This window comes from Heptranchias perlo, chromosome 32, assembly GCF_035084215.1.
Source record: "Heptranchias perlo isolate sHepPer1 chromosome 32, sHepPer1.hap1, whole genome shotgun sequence".
NCBI lineage: Eukaryota > Metazoa > Chordata > Chondrichthyes > Hexanchiformes > Hexanchidae > Heptranchias > Heptranchias perlo.
Window position 1 is genome coordinate 18,317,874 of NC_090356.1, and position 19,760 is coordinate 18,337,633.

Below are 19,760 nucleotides of genomic sequence, written 5' to 3' on the forward strand. Positions count from 1 at the left end.
CAATGAATTACTTTTGAAGGGGAATTACTGTTCTATAGCTAAACACAGCAGCCAATTTTTGCACCGCAATGTCCCATAAACAGCAAGTGAAATGAATAACCAGTTGATCTGTTTTTGATGGTGTTGGTTGAAGGGGGGATGTTGGACAGAACAGCACCAAAGCCAAGTGTTGTGAATTAATAGACAAGACAATGAACTGTCCTTGACATCGAGTTATGGGCGGGGAATGGTCTCTGGGTCAGGGGTGCAGTTTCTGGATTGGGCAGCAGTTACTGCATTTCACTACCTCTTCTTAGGTTTGCAAGTAGCGTGTAGGCTGGAGTTTGGGTATTCTGTCATAAGCCACTGTTTAGTTCCTCACTATGGTATGGAACTCTAACTGGTGTGGTGAGAAACTTTTGCCCAGTCCAAACTGTGGCAGGGTATTTTAAAAAAAACACATGTACATATGGCCAGGTCTTTTCACCATGCACATGGCCGTTTAAAAATCTAGCATTGTAAAATGATTTTGTGTGGACAGGTGATGGGTACTGTGTGGTCCAGTATCGAGGGATTGTGGCAACTGAGACACTTACACTATATTTCTTACCTCTTCTTTCTCACTCCCACAGAGCCTCCTAAAATCACCTCGATAATTATGGAGAAACAAGAGAAGTCCAGCCTTACTCTGTCCTGGAGTGTTCCCAAGAGGCAGCTGAGAAGCATTTCAGGCTACGAGCTCATGTACAGCAAGAAGGTGAGAATATATCAGTGGATGAGTCCCACTTCACTGCAGTCAGTGCAGTTACTTCCTGGTCATTTGGCTCTGTCCCCATCCTGCCGTTCCTCCAGAAGTCTACTGGTGTGGGTGGCTTCACAGCTGCCGCTCAGGTTCTCTGTCCAGAGTCATGCCTCCTACCACTCCCTTTTACCTTTCTATAATTCCTGTCTGAGATGTTTAAGGAACGGCTGTTCTTAGTAACATCTTTGACTTTGGTTGAGACATCTAAACAGGCAATTCATGCTGGCCAAAAGAACAATTTTCCCCTAATATTTTCACCTGCTCTCCTGCTGACCTGCTGAGGCACCGTATCCTCTGATACCAGTCTTCCTCCAATACCTCATCTGTTAATCATTCCTCTCTTTTGAGCCTAGGTTGTGACTGTCAATGGGAGGCCTCATATAATCCATCCACATATTCATTGGTTAGCAATTGGGAATGGGAACCCTGATTTCCTTTCCTGCATTTGCCCCAAGCACAGAGGCCATTATCTTGGCTGAGATCAGCTAACCAAGCATGGACCAGGGGTCAAACCTGACACTCTGGTCATCTATTTGGCTCTACCACACTACATGTTGCAATTAGCCACTGATCCATCAAGGGAAGCACCTACCCAGATAAGTCACCCAAGCTGTTTGTGGATCCTGTCAGTCCGTTGTCAAATTCTCATTCTGGCATCTTACGGAATGGCCTCAGGCTGTCTGTTCCAGACGTTTCTGAAAATATTGCGGCATTTCTGATCACAGATGATATTGCGTTGCTGACAGATTCAACTAGGGATTTAATGCTCTCTACTCACTATCTTCAACCGTGTGCTAGTTGGTGGGATTCAGTGGTGGTGGGGTCCTACAAGTACAGTATGATGGCCTTGCACAGCTCAAGAGAGGACCTCCAAAGTATTGATTGGGAAATACAAGGGGCATCTTATCCAAATGTTGCTTTATATCAGTACCTGGAGGTTCTGGTGGATGCTTGGACATAGTCCTTCAGAATCGTGCTGAGGAAGGGCAAAGAGGACTTTAGTCTTTTTCATTTTTCTTCGATGACAATAAAATCCCAATGCAGGTTGTTTGTAGCGTATGCCATGTGGCCAAATAGTTCTCCTTCATGGTTCACATCTCCTAAGCACACCACAGAAGGGCTTCCTCCAGCCCATGAGAGAGATCCAGGGCCCAGCTGTGAGGTGGATTTGTGCCAAAAAATGAAGCAGCTGAAGGGACGAAGGGCTTCGGCCTAAACCAACCTTTCTGGAAAAGGAGTTAGCCTGGCACACTTTTTTACCAAAGCCTCTCACATGCTCACATGCATTAAGCAGTTGGCGATGAGTAAGCCTAGTACACTGCATTAGACATGAACATCAAGGAGGCTGGCATGACTCAAGTTGCCCTGTGTAGGTCCTTCCACCTCACCGAAAGCAGATGCTACGCCTGCACCTAAGCTCTCTGGACTTGGGTAACCCGAGATGTGTCCCCATGGGGAGAGAGTGTGCACTACATTGGGTCAACAGAAACCCTACAGATTGGATGTCGATTTGTCAGCAGCTTGATTTAGATCGAAACATGGTGATGGTTTTCATGCATGTCAAACGCCCCGCTGACCAAAAGAATTTCACACCAGTAGATGTGTGTAAACAAGAAGTGATCAGAAACCAGTCTGATTTTAAACGTACGAGCCAGTGAGGGTGTTGGACTTTAGGCAGCTGCAAGGCTGTGTTGGCTAATAAGTGTAACATCCTGAAACACAGATACTATTACATATATCTGAGGACTAGTCAGACTAATCCCTCGTTGAGATGAGTAAGAAACACCCAGATAATCCCCTCGAGGTGTTAAGTGCAAAATGACAGCCTGTCAGTGAGAATTAGTGAAACTCCAGGGAGTAGCACAGCTATGGAAAGAGACTGAATTTCACACAAGAAACTCTCCAAAATAATCTGGATGTAAAACAAAATCCAATTTTGTGAGGTTCTACCCCTCACACCAGCAAATCCCGACTGTCTGAGAAACTGCAAGAATGTCGATGGCATCTAGCTCCTTAAAACAGTCCTGAACAGCTCCAGGTTTGATCCCTGACTTGTGCTGAATTAGTTGATCTCAGCAGTTGGAGGTGCTGAACTGGCCTTGGTGCCCCTGGGCTAGAGAAGGGGGGGGGGCGGTGGATATCAGCAATATTCCTGATCACAATCCAGTGACTTGCTGGAGCGTGCATGTGCTTGGATGCCAAGATTTGAGTGATGCATGCCATGGTCAAATAGCCCAGCAATATTCACTGACTAGGTTCACGTCTGAAGAACGGTCACTTGGATGAAGGTGGCGAACCCATTCCCGAGTACAAGTCAACATCTTTAGTGGGGAGAGAAAATAAAACCGTATATTTATAACAAAAAAAATCTGTCTACAGCACATTGTAACACTACATTCATGACCTCGGGAGTAACTGATGATGAATTAAAGTGGCTTGAGCTTTGTTTTGTGGTTTATGACTGTTGTAAATCTTTTGTTGTTTTGTGAATTACAAAAGCCTCGTAGTCCCCCTGTTTAACATGCATGTATTCCTTGTGCTTAACTCTCAGCATTTCTAAAGGTTTACATATTAATGAAACGCCTTGTGTGATAACGTCCATTCACTGCTCCAAAGAGATCATTAGCACCTCTTAATCACCAGGATCCCACTGCAATACAGAACAAGAGAAATAACAAAAAGGAGAATTTTAATTTCACTTTACATTCTGTTGAGAGCAACTGCCCCCTCCCGACCCCCAAGAGGCTGGGGTCAGCTCGATTGCCTTGATGGGAGCTGCTATTTTATCTGCCTTTTTTCCAATGTCCTCCCTGTAGGTGGATCAACAGAGTTACACGGTGCTGCGTTCCGACAGTAACCTCGTGAAGGTTTCAAACTTGCTGCCTGGAACCGTGTATGTTTTCCGCGTGCAGGCGTTGACGCCAGAGGGAGCCGGGTTTTACAGTGAGACGTACGAGTTCCTGACTCTTCCAGATAAAGGTGATGCAACGTCACAGTTTCTCAGATTGTTCTTTTCCTCTTGTTACGTTTGTAATATTTCTTTCCTTTTTAAAATGAAAACAGAAAATGCAAGGAATACAAAGCAGGTCTGTCAGCATGTAAGAGAAAAGACGTTTTGGAGGGAAATCCTTTCAGAAACTAAACCGTTAACCTGCTTTTTCTCTTTTGGATGATGGTGGATCTGCAGTGTACTCCCAGCATTTAATGTTTTTAAACCCAATTTACAGCATTTTTTCTCTTTGATTCCTTTGTTTTTAAAACCGCTCAGGTCCTTACAGTCCATCCAAGAGGTCAAGTTAGCAGATTAAAGGCTCCCATGTCTCTCCCCCACCACCTCCGTTTGGTCTGTGGGCTTGAGGTGTCAGCTTTGGCTCAGTTGGTTTCGCTCTTGCCTCTGGGTCAGAAGGTTGTGGGCTCGAGCCCCACTCCAGAGACTTGAGTACATAATCCAGGCTGACACTCTTTCGGACGTTAAACCGAGGCCCCGTCTTCCCTCTCCGGTGGATGTAAACGATTCCGTGGCACTATTTGAAGAAGAGCAGAGGTGTTCTCCCTGGTGTCCTGGCCAATATTTATCCCTCAACCAACATCGCTAAAACAGGTTATTTGGTTATTATCACATTGCTATTTGTGGGACCTTGCTGTGCACAAATTGGCTGCCGCATTTCCTACGTTACAACAGTGACTACACTTCAAAAATACTTTATCGCTTGTAAAGCACTTTGGGATATCCTGAGGTCGTGAAAGGCAATTATATATAAATACAATTCTTTCTTTTTATTGAATCCATTGTGTTGTTAGTGCTTTGTATGATGGTCGCTGTGGTTAGCTGTCTGGGTGCAGAGAGTAAATACTACTGTTGTGAGTGCTGCGTTAAAACCAAGCTTGGACCGGCCCTGTGCAGTGCCTGACCAACATCCACTTGATGGGTCAGTTCCCAGGAGTTTCACCAGAAATAAAATAGTAGTTGTAGGAGATCCAAAGAAAAACCTGAATGGTGTAAATCTGAAATAAAATGGAAATGTACAGCAGGTTAAAACTTCAGATGGAACCCAGGATGAGAAAATAATTCTCTTCCCTTTCTTTCAGCAGGTTCTAGTTGGACAAACCTTATAGTGGGGATGGCAGTTGGAGGAGTCACGATGATACTGCTGGGGATTGCTTTTGTCTGCATTAGACAGAGGTGAGTTTTTAACTTGTAGCGATCAATTTAACCCCTTCAGTACTCTTCGTTGTAGGATTTTCTTTAAATGTGTTTCCATGTGAGCTATAACTTTAGAGGTCTTAACTGGATACTTGTGTGATGTACTCTAGATATGGACCTAGCCCAGATGTACCATGGTGTGGTAAACCTTTCAATAATGCTGTATCTAGCACTGGGCTCCTGGTATTTTGTAAGTCAGTGAGTGTCTAGTATAGGGCAGAACAAACACATTGGACAATACCATTCCAAATCGTATAATTTGCCCAGAGGGGCCGTTTTTTCCCCATCCAAAACCAGATGAAGGTGACACAAGCACACAACTGGTCAGACCTCATACATAAAAGAAGTCAGTCATTTGTATTAATTTCTTGCAGCAATTGAAAATTAGATCTTTAGTGTCTGGTTTTCGATGATCAAAATTATCGACCATGCATCCTCAAAACCAGACTGATCTGATACGGTCATTTATGCTTTTCCTGAATGAACTTTTTAAAAAAAATAATAAAATCTATATATATTTTCTTTTAGGAAACGCAATTCCCGTGCTCGTCAGAGACCCGAGGATATTTATTTCACCAAACTCCCTGGTAAGTCTCATTTAAAGTTCCTGCCTTGGGGCGATAAACCGAGTCAGAATGGAGGCAGTGAGAGAGAATTTTCTTTTAAATTATTTATAAGCTGAGTAACGTCTTCTGGTTTTACCACTTATAACTGTTTTGAAAATATGGATTTTTGATTTTTAATGTGTTCAAGTTGCCTTTCTACATGTGCTTGCTGCAGACCTTATGTATTACTGACTCTATATTGAAAAATGCCAGTTCCTCAATGCAGTAGTAGTCACAGCTCCCACAGGCTCCCTCACCCTGCTAGGCCACTTGGCTCTGTTTAGTTACCTGTGAGCCTCACCATGCAAGGCTGTGTAGTTTTGTATCTGCAGGCGTTCTCACCGTCTTAAGCCATATGGCTACCAATATCACGTTTACAACTGTTAATGTTAGTATGTTACCTGCTGCGTGTAACAGAGACAGATTACACGTATAAAATGTTTATTTTTTTGTGCCTACAGACCAGCTGAAGCCTCTGAAAACCTATGTTGATCCACACACGTATGAGGACCCAAACCAGGCTGTCCTAAAGTTTGCTGACGAGATCCATCCATCTGCTGTTACCAAGCAGAAAGTGATTGGAGCTGGTACGTAACTCATTACCATGACAACTACTTCTAGTATCCAACTGTTTACTGAGCAACACAGTGACCGTAAAACATAGGTGCGCTCCAAAGCGCCCTAACTGTTGGGCGGTATTGACCGACTCTGCTGGTATTGACCGACTCTGCTGGTATTGACCGACTCTGCTGGTATTGACTCAGGCCTGTGCCATCGGCAGTGCCAGGGAACATAGGAACAGGAATAGGCCATTCAACCCCTCGAGCCTGCTCCACCACATCAAGCCAATACTCACGGTGGTGTCTGTATTGTGCCTGTTCTAGCTGATTGATTGTGCTTCAAAAAATCCCTGCCTGAAACAGATTCTCTGCTTTGTACCTGGACAGGTGAATTTGGTGAGGTCTACAAAGGAATTTTGAAGAAAGGGAGGAAGGAGATTGGTGTAGCTATTAAAACACTGAAAGCGGGCTACACTGAAAGCCAAAGGATCGATTTTCTGAGCGAGGCGAGCATCATGGGCCAGTTCAGTCATCACAATGTCATTCACCTGGAGGGAGTCGTCACCAAATGTGAGTAACTTGGTTAAATGAAGAGACTGTAAACTCCTCTGTGGAATTTCCTGGAGAGAGAATGAGTGAATCTGCCTGTTGGATATGCTCTTGTGTTACACACTGTCTTTTCTGTCTCCTTACAGACAAACCCCTGATGATTGTTACAGAGTATATGGAGAATGGAGCACTAGATGCCTATCTCCGGGTAAGTATCTACATTTTAGATCTCTGGTTGAAGTCATCTAGAATAAGAATCTGAGACATTTAATCTGTTTTAAGTGTTGAAATGGAAATTTTCTGGAGCATCCTTGTGTATTACACTCTTTACCCTGACTTGTATAGAGGACGACATTCCTACTCACTTCTCCATGCAACACCTGGTAAGAGGGTGTAGTGTAAAAGATGACCCAACCCTCGCAGCCAGCACAGAGATCCTCAATTATGCCTGTCTCTTTAGTTTTCTACAGTCTGGCCCTATGGTCACTACACTGAGTGTGTACAACTCGTGACCATTTCCTTGAATTTGATTTCAGCAGTATCCAAAATGTGATTCATAGAATCTTCTTCCCAGCAGTGAAAGGTGACCAGAGGACTGGTCCATGGACCCTTTGACCCTTGCAGTTTGAACTCCAGGGGTGGAGATGTCCCTGCAGGCACACTGCGGATATTGTGATGCAAGCAGCTTATTAAAACCATTCTGCCTGAGTGTGAACATTGGAAAACACAGGAGTTGCCTTTCAGTACAGCCTATGATTTGCTTTGTGATGGTAGAAACCACATTTTCCTAAAATCATTTTCGGTTCAGAGGATGATGACTGGGCTCATAGGTGTTTAGTTCGCTGACTCCTGTAATTGCTCAGTGGTGTTCAATTGTTTAAATGCTGATTAATGTTAAGTGAGTGCGTGGGTTCATGGATCTGGTCCTGCTAGTTAAAGATTAATGGGAATTAATTTCTTCTTCTGTTGCAGAATAACGATGGGGAGTTCTCTTCTCTCCAACTGGTTGGAATGCTACGTGGAATTTCGTCTGGCATGAAGTACCTTTCCGACATGAACTACGTACACCGGGACCTTGCAGCACGTAACGTCCTGGTGAATAGTCAGCTGGTGTGCAAAGTGTCAGACTTTGGGCTCTCCCGAGTTTTGGAAGATGACACCGAGGGGACGTACACCACTAGCGTGAGTGTCTTTTTGTAGAAAAAAATGGATTTCTTTGGCGGTGGGGAGGGGAGGAGAATCTGTTTGTGAATCTTTGTAGTGCCAAGTAGGGTCTGGGATCGTGGAATTCCCTTAGTGCTTAAGAAAACATTGGAGTGGTGCCATGTGACAAGATGTGAAATATAAATCTCTTCTTGCAACTTGCTGAACAGACTCTGAACCATTTGACTAGACTTGGACAAAAATACTGCCTGAATGTTGCCCCTGAACTGTGAATCGGTATTGGTACAGCCTGAATTAAGTACTTAAATTTCTTACCTACAAAGAATGATATTTGATTTGTTGCTGTGGAATTCACAATTTTACAAGCACTTTCCCAAAATGGGAAAGTATGAGGCAAAGAATGAGTGTTGCCTCGATTTTATATTGTCACCACACTAACCTGTATCCTCATCATCACTGTTGCCCTCCCTGTTGTAACTCATCGCTCTAAAGCTTGAATCCAGCAGACTCCAGCCCGGCAATTCCAAAGTACTTTCTTTGTATGTCGGTTATCTATAAGATGCCCATCATTTAAAACCTTATCTACACTGCCATTTAAATAACCTTTAATTTTTAATTGTGATTATGTAGGCAGTGTCTTTTCCTACCCGCTGTGATAAACCTGTTCTTGTATTTGTACCCATGATACATTTAAGGATTTTTAGAAATAGGAAGAAGTGATTTGGCCCAATGTTTTTCACCATGTCACTCATATCCAGTTAGAACCCATTTATATGGTCTGTTTCAGTGTCCTTCCCTGGTAACTTTACTCTACCATTATTGCTCCTTTTGGGTAAAAAAAAGTTTCCCTTTTCAGTCCTAACTTCCTAATTTTTAACTTGCAAGCAGCCAATTGGTTCTCCAGCATTTCAATAAATGCCTCGTGAATATGGTGACTCCCATTTTCTCTGGGGCATCTTAGAATCATAGAAAGGTTACAGCACGGAAGGAGGCCATTCGGCCAATCGAATCCATGCTGGCTCTACACTAGCAATCCAGCTAGTCCCACTTCCACGCCCTGTCCCCATAGCCCTGCAAATTTTTTACTTTCAAGTACTTATCCAGTTCCCTTTTGAAGGCCTTGAACGAATCTGCCTCCACCACCCCCTCGGGCAGTGCATTCCAGATCCTAACCACTCGCTGTGTAAAAAAGTTTTTCCTCATGTCACCTTTGGTTCTTTTGCCAATCACCTTAAATCTATGCCCTCTGGATCTTGACCCTTCTGCCAATGGGAACAGTTTCTCTCTCTATCTACTCTGTCTAGACCCTTCATAATTTTGAATACCTCTATCAAATCTCCTCACAACCTTCTCTGTTCCCAGGAGAACAACCCCAGCTTCTCCAGTCTATCCATGTAACTAAAGTCCCTCATCCCTGGAATCATTCTAGTAAATCTCTTCTGCACCCTCTCTAAGGCTTTCTATGTTCTGTCACCTGTTTTTTAACAGAAATCTGTTATCATAGAACGATACAGCACAGAAGGAGGCCATTCGGCCCATCATGCCTGTGCCGGATCAGGCAGAGAGATCGATAATTGCACACTGGGCAAAAGGCTGCAAGTTGTCCACTTGGGGCAGCAAGAAATCTGCTGCAGGTTGAACGAGGCATTATGCGGAAAATTTGAAAGAATAAAAGGAATCTGTGGTGTGGGAAATGTCCCCGATGAGGGACAATCTTCATGGCCAGTTGTCATACGACAAGCTGAAACTATCAGTATTAAGGCAGGGGCTGTCCTGAGAGCTCTGAATTCCTGGGACTCTTAATTTTAATGTTATTGGGGAAACTTTGCAATCCTCAGTTGCTGAAGATGTGTTTCTTTCAGGGCGGGAAGATCCCCATCCGCTGGACCGCTCCAGAGGCGATTGCTTATCGGAAGTTTACCTCAGCAAGCGATGTGTGGAGCTTTGGCATTGTAATGTGGGAAGTGTTGTCCTACGGGGAGAGACCTTACTGGGATATGTCCAATCATGAGGTAAGAGATGAAGTTACGCAAACGATATAAACTCTTGTGCCCTGGATTTAACCAAATCAGAGGGGCAGGAACAGAATGCACGAGGCAAATAAGAGCATAGAGGGGCAGAAAAACAATATAAGGGATACTGAAGTGCAGAAGAGGCAATGCGGGAGGGAGGGGGCAATTGAAGAGCACCGAGGGGCAGAAAGGGCAGCTCGGGAGGACAGAGAGGCAGGAAGTACAGTTCAGAGGAATGAACACCCACATATGCAGTAGAAAGATGCAGTCTTCTAGAACTTCTCCAATTTCGAACAAACTTTTTAATCTATTAATTTTTAAAAAATCTACCACAAGATGCTGATGTAGAATAATAATGAACAGGGTTCCAGTTGTAGATTCTGAGGATTTCAGCTACCTGTTCTTGTTACTTGGCTGTTTACATGTGAGGGGTTTAGCAACTTAATGCTCTGAGGACTGAATTACCATTTAATGCTAATTAAGGTGAGGGGTGTTTGTACTGGGGAATGGAACATTGTCCACTTCAGGCACCCAGTGTCAGCATCAAGTACTCTTAAATCCGTTACTACACTGGTTCGATGCACTGTCCCAACAATATACTTCTGAAAGCACCTACTGCACCACTGTGGCATTTTCCGTTTCCCACAAAACATATCTTGCGGCCTCACTGAGTGAGATTGCCAATTTAGGGACCATTTTGTGCTGTGAGCCCGTGCTTACCAGGAGCTCGATGACCCTCATTTCTAGTAGGAGCCTTACAGCCAGCAATTAGGCTGAGGGACCTTTTAAAGAGTTCTTCACCGCCCTTGACATGCGATCTCTTGATCATTGTTATGTTTTATTTCCTTTGGCATTTCAAGTTATAAACGGACGGCACTTGTCCATGTCCCAGTTTATTGAATTCAACGGCTTCTGTTTTGTATCTCTTTGTAGGTGATGAAGTCGATAAATGAAGGATTCCGCCTGCCTGCCCCAATGGACAGCCCCTCGGCCATCTACCAGCTGATGATGCAGTGCTGGCAGCAGGAGAGGACCAAACGGCCCAAATTCTGTGACATTGTCAACATCCTCGACAAATTGATCCGCAACCCAGAGTCCTTGAAAAACATTGCAGAGTTCGATCCACGGTAGGTCCAGTGAGAGATGAAAAGCAACCCCCACATTCTGTTAGAAGAGCTGGAATCAGCTGATGACTTGCGCTTTTAGGTTCAAATGCATTTTTACTTCAATCCCGAATCTGGTTAGCTGATTTCGAATGTGTCACTACAATTGGCCTGAGATAGGGAGGGAGGAAAAATCAGCCAGGGTTCCCAGTCCTGATTACTATCCAGTGACCTCTGTGCCCCCCGCCCCCCCAAGCTGGATAGTGCATGTGTCAATGGTGGATGAGGACAGGTCAGGCAGCCTCTGTGGAGAAAAACCAAGTCAAGGTTTCAGGTCGACGACCTTTCATTAGGAGCAGTTCTGATGAAAGGTCATTGACCTGAAATATTAACTCTGTTTCTCTCTCCACAGATGCTGCCTGACCTGCTGAGTGTTTCCAATATTTTTTCTTAATTTCAGATTTCCAGCATCCGCAGTATTTTATTTTTGTTTGAATGAGGACAGGATTGGGCGTGGCTGTGATGTTCCCTCTGTCGTCAAATAGCCTACTGCCTCTTCATGAAGAATGATCAGTTGGGTGATGTACTGGGGAGTACCTGGGCAATCACAGCACAAATTAACACCATGAGAAGAAAATTAACAAACCACACCTCAAATCAGTTGACTATTTCTCTGCTAATGGGCAAACTTTGTATAGACCAGTTTACTGATGTCAGACTTCTGAAGGATGCTATCAGTACTATCCATACCCAACATTAACAATTAAATGAAGGCGAAGATCCTTTTTTGACCTGATAGTCAACTGCTGGCAGTTTGATTAATATTGAACCAAATTTTCCAATCAAAGAAAATTGTCCAAATACCTGGTAAATTGGTGGGCTCCATGGGACCTCCACCGAGGGATTCCAACTCCCTGTCAGTTGTGTGATTTGATGGGGCACTGAAGGGCCTTCTGGGATCACCAGTAAACTAACTCGCTTAGAGGTTTTATCTAGGGATTTACTGGAACATTTAATGTGATTTGTTTGGTGACCACTAATTTAAATAGGTTCATCCACTTCACACCCTGCCCATCCCCATTACAGTCACCCTGTTTGTTTTTTGTTAGTGTGATGTCAGGCTTATCCAACATGTATCATACTGGGCTGTGTGTGTATGAGAGAAATTGGGTTATCTATCTGTATGATGATTGGGTCATCCATGTGTATGATGGAGTTTTGTGTGTAGGTGTGTGAGATGTTTTCTATCTGTTTGTGAGATGTCTGGGTTATCTGTACGTGTTGCAAGGAATGAAGGAAGTGTCCAAATTGGTTTTTTTAATCATTATGTTTACAAGGAAACAATATTCTCTAACCATTGTACTAAGTATCCAAAAGGTTAACAATCTACTGCTGCCAAAAAACATAAAAGTGAGGGGACTGAGTGACCTCTCCGTATGAGCGAGAAACGATGAAAGGCTTAAGCAGTTTATATATGAGTTGTTCAAACAAACACATGCAGCCAGCCATGCTGATGCCAGGCCATCTTGGGTACAAGTCTGGCCCTGACTGGTGCTGTATACATTGGGGTACAGGCCTGGCCCTGACTGGTGCTGTATACATTGGGGTACAGGCCTGGCCCTGACTGGTACTGTATACATTGGGGTACAGGTTTGGCCCTGACTGGTGCTTTAGATTTGTTGCATTGTGTATCCAGAAGTAGTAATGCAATCTGTGTTGGCGGGGATCCAGCTCTTCACTTAATGGTTCTATAGTCCCAGAAGCACACATTCCAATGCTCCAGGTGCACGAACAATGGGGAAACCACAAAAACTCCTATTTGAATAATGGCTGTGGGCAATGCGATCAGGTCCCAGCAATCAAGGCATGTCGAACGAGTTCAGGGCGGAAAATAATTATGGATTTATGTTTGCCGAGAGTGAGCACGTGAACTTGTAGATCGGTGTGATATATTATCCCTCTATGCAGTTTTTATTTTCCGATTATTTTAACCCTTCCCGTCCTGGATTGCAGTTAGTCCCAAGCTTGGGGCCATACTGAATCAGGCTAACTTTGTGGAGATTAACAGGCTTCAAATGAGATTAAGGATCAGAATAAACTCTGTCCCCACAGGGTACTGGATATGGAACAGACTCCAGTAAAACCAGTTGACGCTCAGTCGACTGAAGCATTCAAAAAGAAGCCAGATTAATCTGTCCCTATAACCACCAATCCCATTCCAAACCAGAGTTGATCAAACACTCGATGTGACACAATGACTCCTGTGTTCCTGGGACCTGTGAAACATTGGGGGTGATTTTAAACCCCAAGAACGGGTGGGTTGGGGGCGGGTGGGAGTTGAAAATAGTTGTTTTTTTGGGTTGTGACCGCACCCCGGCTTTATTTCCGGGTTTGACGTCGGTGCGGGAAAGTACAGGCTTCCCACTGGGAATGCAAAGTCCAAACATTTTGCGGTTGTGACACGAAGAAACAACTGTTTTCAACTCCCACCCGCCCCCAACCCACCCGTTCTTGGGGTTTATAATCACCCCCGTTATGTCTGTGGAGGGCAGCAGACCTGGTCAAAATAGTGAAGATATGAGAACGGATTCATATTTTGGAGTTTTCTTAATTACATTTGGGTATCAGGGAGCATGTATAGAGAACTTTTCTTTGAGAGATTAAATGGGTGTGGTAGAGTGCGCGATAGGGTAGAATGTATATGATCTGTGAAAGGAGCGAGCTTGATGGGATGAATGGCCATTTCTCATCTTACGAGAAGAGGCCATTCTTAAGTTCTTGATTCTGAGAGCGTTTTGACAGTATTATATTTTTAAAGTAGCTTAATGCAGCTCAATGCCATGATCAAATCACTGAAGCTTTAGTGATTTTAATGACTACACACAGCCTCAGCAATCCATGAAAGGTATATTTAACACACTGGTTGTGTTAGACACCTGCCGTTTTATCAATCTGATCTCTCCTTGACCTGGCTGGTCGGCCATTTTTGTTTCAATTCTCTACAATCGGCTAGAACTACCAACTTGCATTCACTACAAGGACATCATAACCTGCTAAATCAGTATGATTCATAAATTTCACACACACACACTTGTGTCCCCATTGAAGATGTATTAAAATAGGCAACAGTTTTAAATTGAAATAACTCCAAATTTGAGACTTGATTGGTCTGCATTTAATAAGCCTCAGTCTGCAAATAGGCTCTGGATTGGGATGAAAATCTCTTTGCGAGCTGTAAGGGCAGTCCATGAAATGGATTAGGGCAGTCTCTAGTGAAGTGAGTCTGCAGCAAAGTTGTCCATACCATGGCACAAATTAGCAGGCTCACCCAGGGAAACCACCAGGATAGCTGTGTGGACAATCCCATAACCTCTTTAGCAGCCAAGTGTATGGAGGGAAGGGAATAATGTTAGCCACTTACCACAATCATGCCTCAGGAGGCTTCATTTAGTGATGTAACTGGATTTATCCCACGTGTAACATGACGCTGCATCCCAAACTTGTAAATACATTGCTGATGGTCCAACACATCTAATGTTTCTCTGCAGGGTGTCCATCCGCCTGCCCAGCACCAGTGGAACCGATGGAATGATCTTCCGCACAGTCACCGAGTGGTTGGAGTCTATAAAGATGGGACAGTATTTGGAGAATTTTATGACAGCGGGTTATAGTACCATGGAGCACATTGTACAGCTAACGACAGAGTAAGTACATTTGTGGGCCACTGCTCACCCACCGCCCCGGGTCACAGCACAGCTTGGACTGTGTGCCTGATTGGAGGAAGTGCTTCCTACTAGTGTCAGTTTCTAGGCTGTTAATTTTATTTTTTGGCACAAGTTTTGCTTCAAACAAATTCTGATTTGTTCCCAGTGATGTGGAGTCAGTGTTTAATATAACTGGACAGGTTGTCTATGATAAGTTAGTCTCTAAACCTTCACAAGACCGTGACTGTCATGCCCACTCTCTTGGAGATGGTATGACTGTAAGTTGAATACCAGTCACTCCAATGCCTCGTGGCATTCTTTCTAAGGAGGATCGCAGGAAGACTTCCAACTCCCATGTGTTCTAAATCTGCTAAACTCTTAATCTCGTTCTGCTCATCAGTTTACAGCTAGAGCCCGCAGCACGGAAAGGATGTTTAATAGAAATTGTATCTCAAGTTGCTGGGAAAATATCTGCTTTCCTGGGGAATTTCACATGGATATGTAGGCACTTCAAGGAAGTACTATTAATAGTTTCCATTGCAGCATTGAGGACAATCTGACCTCTCTCAGTTTGACATGGAGCTATCATTTGATTAAATAAACATCCGTCCCTGCACACTGTGGTCAACATTGCCTGTGGCCCAATTTGCTGTAACAGTGGTGCAGTATTCCCACTACTGCTATAGGATGAGAGTCCGTTTCACCCTAATGTAGGCAAAACTTACCCATAGTCCTAAACGAGCGTGAATCTGCTCTTTAATTGTTGAGCAGTGTATGAAAGCTCCGCCTTCATTAGTGTGAAACTGACTCAACCTGTAGTGATGGTGAGACGAAGACAGATAATGGGAGTGGTTGGGGCCGACGGAATTAAAACGCCCAAAAATAATGTGTGCACTCATTTATTTAAAAAAAAATTGAGAGAGAAAAATGGGAATGGAAAACAAAACAAGCAGTTCACAAACCAGGTGTTGCTGATCACCATTAGTACACAGAACTCCTAGTCACAACACTGGCGGGTTTCAAAGTGATTTACTGAAGTTGGAGGGCTGTGGGTGGGGGAAAATGCATTTGCATGAAGCAGATCCATTACATTCCTCGGTGCTGGGTAAATGTAGTTATCCCAGGAGACAGGTGGCTTGTTCTGTAAAGCAGACCTAATTATCAGGGTGAAGCAAAAAAACACACTTTCTGTGGAGCTTTAAAACAAACCATGTAAACGACGGAAGAATTTCCCTTCATTGTAAAGAGTGCAGAACAGAGCAGAGCAGTGAAATATGCTGGAATCACCTTGTGTAGTACCTTTGGCCCAGGATCAGTATGCCCCCTCACTTCTTTCTCACTGAACAGGAAATGCCTGAGTATAAATGTCAGGTTCTTATCTCCATGGAGACTAGGACATGTAGGGGTGGAACACAAAGAAACCCAATGTAGTACATATCTTGTACACCCCTTCCTAATCTGGGAGAATGTAACTAATGGATGGAAACGACCTGTTCTTTCCCAAGCTCTACCAGAGCCAAGTATAAGCAGTCTCTGAGAGTAAAGAACTGCTTGCCTGTGGGGTTCATTTCCTCTGGTGTCTATATAGCTTCGAAATTACTGTTGACGTGTGAATGCTTTATCAGTTTGTTTGACATTCCTTCATCTGCTATTCGAACAGAGGCATTTGTCTGGTTTACTACCTCTGTTGAAAAGATCACTGTACAGGTACGGTAAGCATTCCGATGCTAACATTGCAAGCTAACATCTAGGCTTGTGCATAGTTACGTCATAGACAGATGCAGGAAGACTTCCTCTGGTCTCTATTTCTAGCATTCGCATGGTCACAATTTCATTAGAAATACCAAGCCAAGGAAATCTTCTGGCATATGCGTCCAAAGTCATGACACATGGTGACTAGTGACTAAAAAAAGTATCATTCTACTGGTGGTAAGAACCACCAGTAGAATGATACTTTGCCTGAGGAAGGAGAAAATCTCCGAAAGCTTGTGAATTTAAAATAAAATTGCTGGACTATAACTTGGTGTTGTAAAATTGTTTACAGGTGGTAAGAACAGAGGAGACTCGTCCATTTTACAAATGTGACCCTGTCTTTTTTGTTTCCAGGGATGTGAAAAAGATCGGAGTCCGATTACCAGGGCACCAGAAGCGGATTGCTTACAGCATCCTAGGACTGCAGGAACAGGCTAACAGCATGGGTGTATACACTGTGTGAACTCTGCCTGCACACTGCACCCCAGGGGTAAAACCCCAAAAGCCTTTTCCAAACGACTTGCAATACTTGAATGAAAAACGATTCCGTACTCAATTGCTGGAGGGATCTAGTGCTGAAGAGAAACTCCTTTTTATCTTTTTAAAATCTGGAAGAGAAAAAAAAGGGAACGTATTACCAGCCGGACTTCGTGACTCCTCTCATCCGGTGTTTGGGGTCCCCACTGGCAAGAGTCTAACACAACTCTGTGTATTGGGAGGGCAGGGAGCCTTCCAGAAGCCCTTGAGCAGATGCGGCTGTAATTGAACTGCTTGAGCTAGTGCTGTGTGGAGGGAATGAACTGGTTCATTTGGATCCAAGCCGCATTCAGTTCTAATAGGCGTTGTGTAGTTTAATCAGTACATTGTAGATTGGTGGTTGGCTTCATCCCTTCCATAGCAACAGGGGACAGAAGCGTCCAGTAATAGGACTATCGCAGGGGATGTCTCCTTATCCAACACCCATCTTCAGAGTTTCTTTTATATTCAAGTTGAGACTCTCTCAGGAAACATTTATTTTTTGAACTCTACATTTCCTATTTCTTGGGGTTTAATGCACCAGCTTGATGTTAGCAAACTTGATGGACTTAAACCAGACCAACGTTTAATAGATGGCGTGCAGAACACTAATTTAATGACTGTATAAATGTAATTTTTGCAAACTATAACATGTTTATAATGCCATGTTGAACTCTAGAAATGATGCAACTAGTGTGAGTCCAGCCATGGCTGGCTGAAGTACATACAGCATTTCTCAGTTGGCTGGGCCTGATGATCCTTTCATCAGGCCCTAATGAATGATTTCCATATGTAATGGTGAATTCCCATTCTCCCACGATTTGGGCTGTAATATGCTTGGTGCCCATGAAAGATGATGGTCGTCCTTGTGTGTGATCAAACAGTTAGAACACACTACTGCACAATGGGGTACTGGACATGTTCTCTGAATGCTGGGCTAGTGTTTAAAATGCAGTGGGAACACTATTGCCCTTGGGCAATATTTCATATGTATAATGAGGGACTGGTTTTCCTACCACGTCCAAATGATAGCAGCCATGATTCACTCAGCCGATTCAAAGACTACCTCTACCCACTCCTGGAGGTGCAATGATGGGTACGATGACTGCTTGTAATATAAGCTGCCAACAATGCATCATATCGCTAAATCCCAAAGTTAAACTCCCCTGAAATTCAGTATCTGATCTCCACGTCCTGCAAACACTCCCATTTCACAGGTTCCTTCTCCCGATACTGTGTGTAATTGTAATGCACTTCTGTAATATGATCCATAAACAAAATAGCAATAAAGGAGCAGCTCGTTGCAAAGGGAGGGGGGAGTTTTTGCACACAGCATTATGGGGGAGGGGGGGGGGGGGGAGACCCCTTTTTTTTCAAATCCAGGTTTTTTTTAAATTAAAACAAAAAAGAAAGTGATTTTGCACAGCCTGAATTTTATTTCCTGATTTATAGGAATCTTACATATATATATATATTTTGTAAATTTTTTCAGAAATAGTTAGAGAAACTTTTGCTCTTTTTTTAAAAAAGGAAAAATATGAATAATTTAAACTGTATTTATTCTGCGCTTTCCTATCTTTTTTTTAATTTATTTAACTCTCCATTTCGTTTTGTCGCCTCTGGCTGCAAGTGTGTGATTTTACTCTGTTGTCTTTAATTTGCTTGTACTTAGAAAATGATTTATTTATTCAGACCAAAGTGAACGGAGCCTGTGGAGAAGCTGAGAGGCGCCCTGTCCAGGATTTTTTTTATATAATAAATGCTGGTGTACTGGTAGAGTTTCCTGTGATTTTTTTTTTCTCTCACTTTAATATATGTTTGAGACAGTCCAAGTTTCTACTGTCATTTAATCTGCTTTACACCCATTTGAGAGTACACTGATGAGTGAAATGGTAAATAAATCCTAAAGCCTGCTGCAGATGCATGCATGCGCACATGGTCTGCCAAGTTTGCATTGTGGAATTTGTGCAACATCACATTCTCATATCCTTAGTACAAATGTCTAGGAAGTCAAAATGGCTGGAACATTGCAAGCTTCCTTCATAGGCCCTTCCACCCTGCTGAAGGCAGACCTCTAACAACAAACAGCTGATGAGGGATCTCTGAGTATGGGAACGTACGCTCAAATAGCCAGGGTTCCGTGCCAACCGTGACTTCAGTTAATGAGAGGCAAGGAGTCACTGCTGAAGCTGCACTCCTCCCTGCTGAGGTATTTTGTGTGTGTCTGTGTATGTTGTGGTCTACCTGGAGAAGTAGCCTTGTTGCTAGGATTTCCCAATTAGCCAGTCAATGCCCTAACATGTAAGGTGGTCCTAGCTAGACAAACACTGAGAAACTTTTCACTGCTTATACTAATAAGCAATCATGGAATTATAGAATCTTGCAGCGCAGAAGGGAGGCCATTCGGCCCATTGTGCCTGTGCCAGCTCCTTTGAAAGAGCTATCCAATTAGTTCCATTCCCCTGCTCTTTCCCCATAGCTCTGCAAATTTGTCCTTTTCAAGTATTTATCCAATTCCCTTTTGACAGTTATTAATGAATCTGCTTCCACCACCCCTTCAGGCAGTGCATTCCAGATCATAACCACTCGCTGTGTAAAATAAATTCTCCTCATCTCACCTCCGATTCTTTTGCCAATTATCTTAAATCTGTGTCCTCTGGTTACCAACACTCTTGATGGGGAGTAACTTTTTTCACTATCAAAACACCTCATAATTTTGAACACCTCTTAAATCTAAATGCAGTTTTAGTTGGTTAATCTCTAGCAGTACCTCTATGCATACTTGGGGGCTCCTAAGTCTTGCCTCTTGC

At 43.5% G+C, this 19,760-nt stretch overlaps 1 protein-coding gene across 1 annotated transcript in view; it reads left to right on the forward strand.

The window, feature by feature from the left end:
* Positions 1-18,287, forward strand: part of epha2b (eph receptor A2 b) — a 46,216-nt gene extending 27,929 nt beyond the window's left edge. Inside the window, exons 6-17 of the mRNA XM_067970526.1 lie at positions 612-736; positions 3,598-3,760; positions 4,874-4,964; positions 5,514-5,572; positions 6,052-6,177; positions 6,538-6,720; positions 6,846-6,907; positions 7,672-7,881; positions 9,726-9,875; positions 10,809-11,002; positions 14,527-14,682; positions 16,789-18,287. Coding sequence (XP_067826627.1) covers positions 612-736; positions 3,598-3,760; positions 4,874-4,964; positions 5,514-5,572; positions 6,052-6,177; positions 6,538-6,720; positions 6,846-6,907; positions 7,672-7,881; positions 9,726-9,875; positions 10,809-11,002; positions 14,527-14,682; positions 16,789-16,897 — 1,628 coding nt within the window. The 3' untranslated portion in view covers positions 16,898-18,287. The remainder of the gene's footprint in view (positions 1-611; positions 737-3,597; positions 3,761-4,873; positions 4,965-5,513; positions 5,573-6,051; positions 6,178-6,537; positions 6,721-6,845; positions 6,908-7,671; positions 7,882-9,725; positions 9,876-10,808; positions 11,003-14,526; positions 14,683-16,788) is intronic.
* The last annotated feature ends 1,473 nt before the right edge of the window (positions 18,288-19,760 follow it).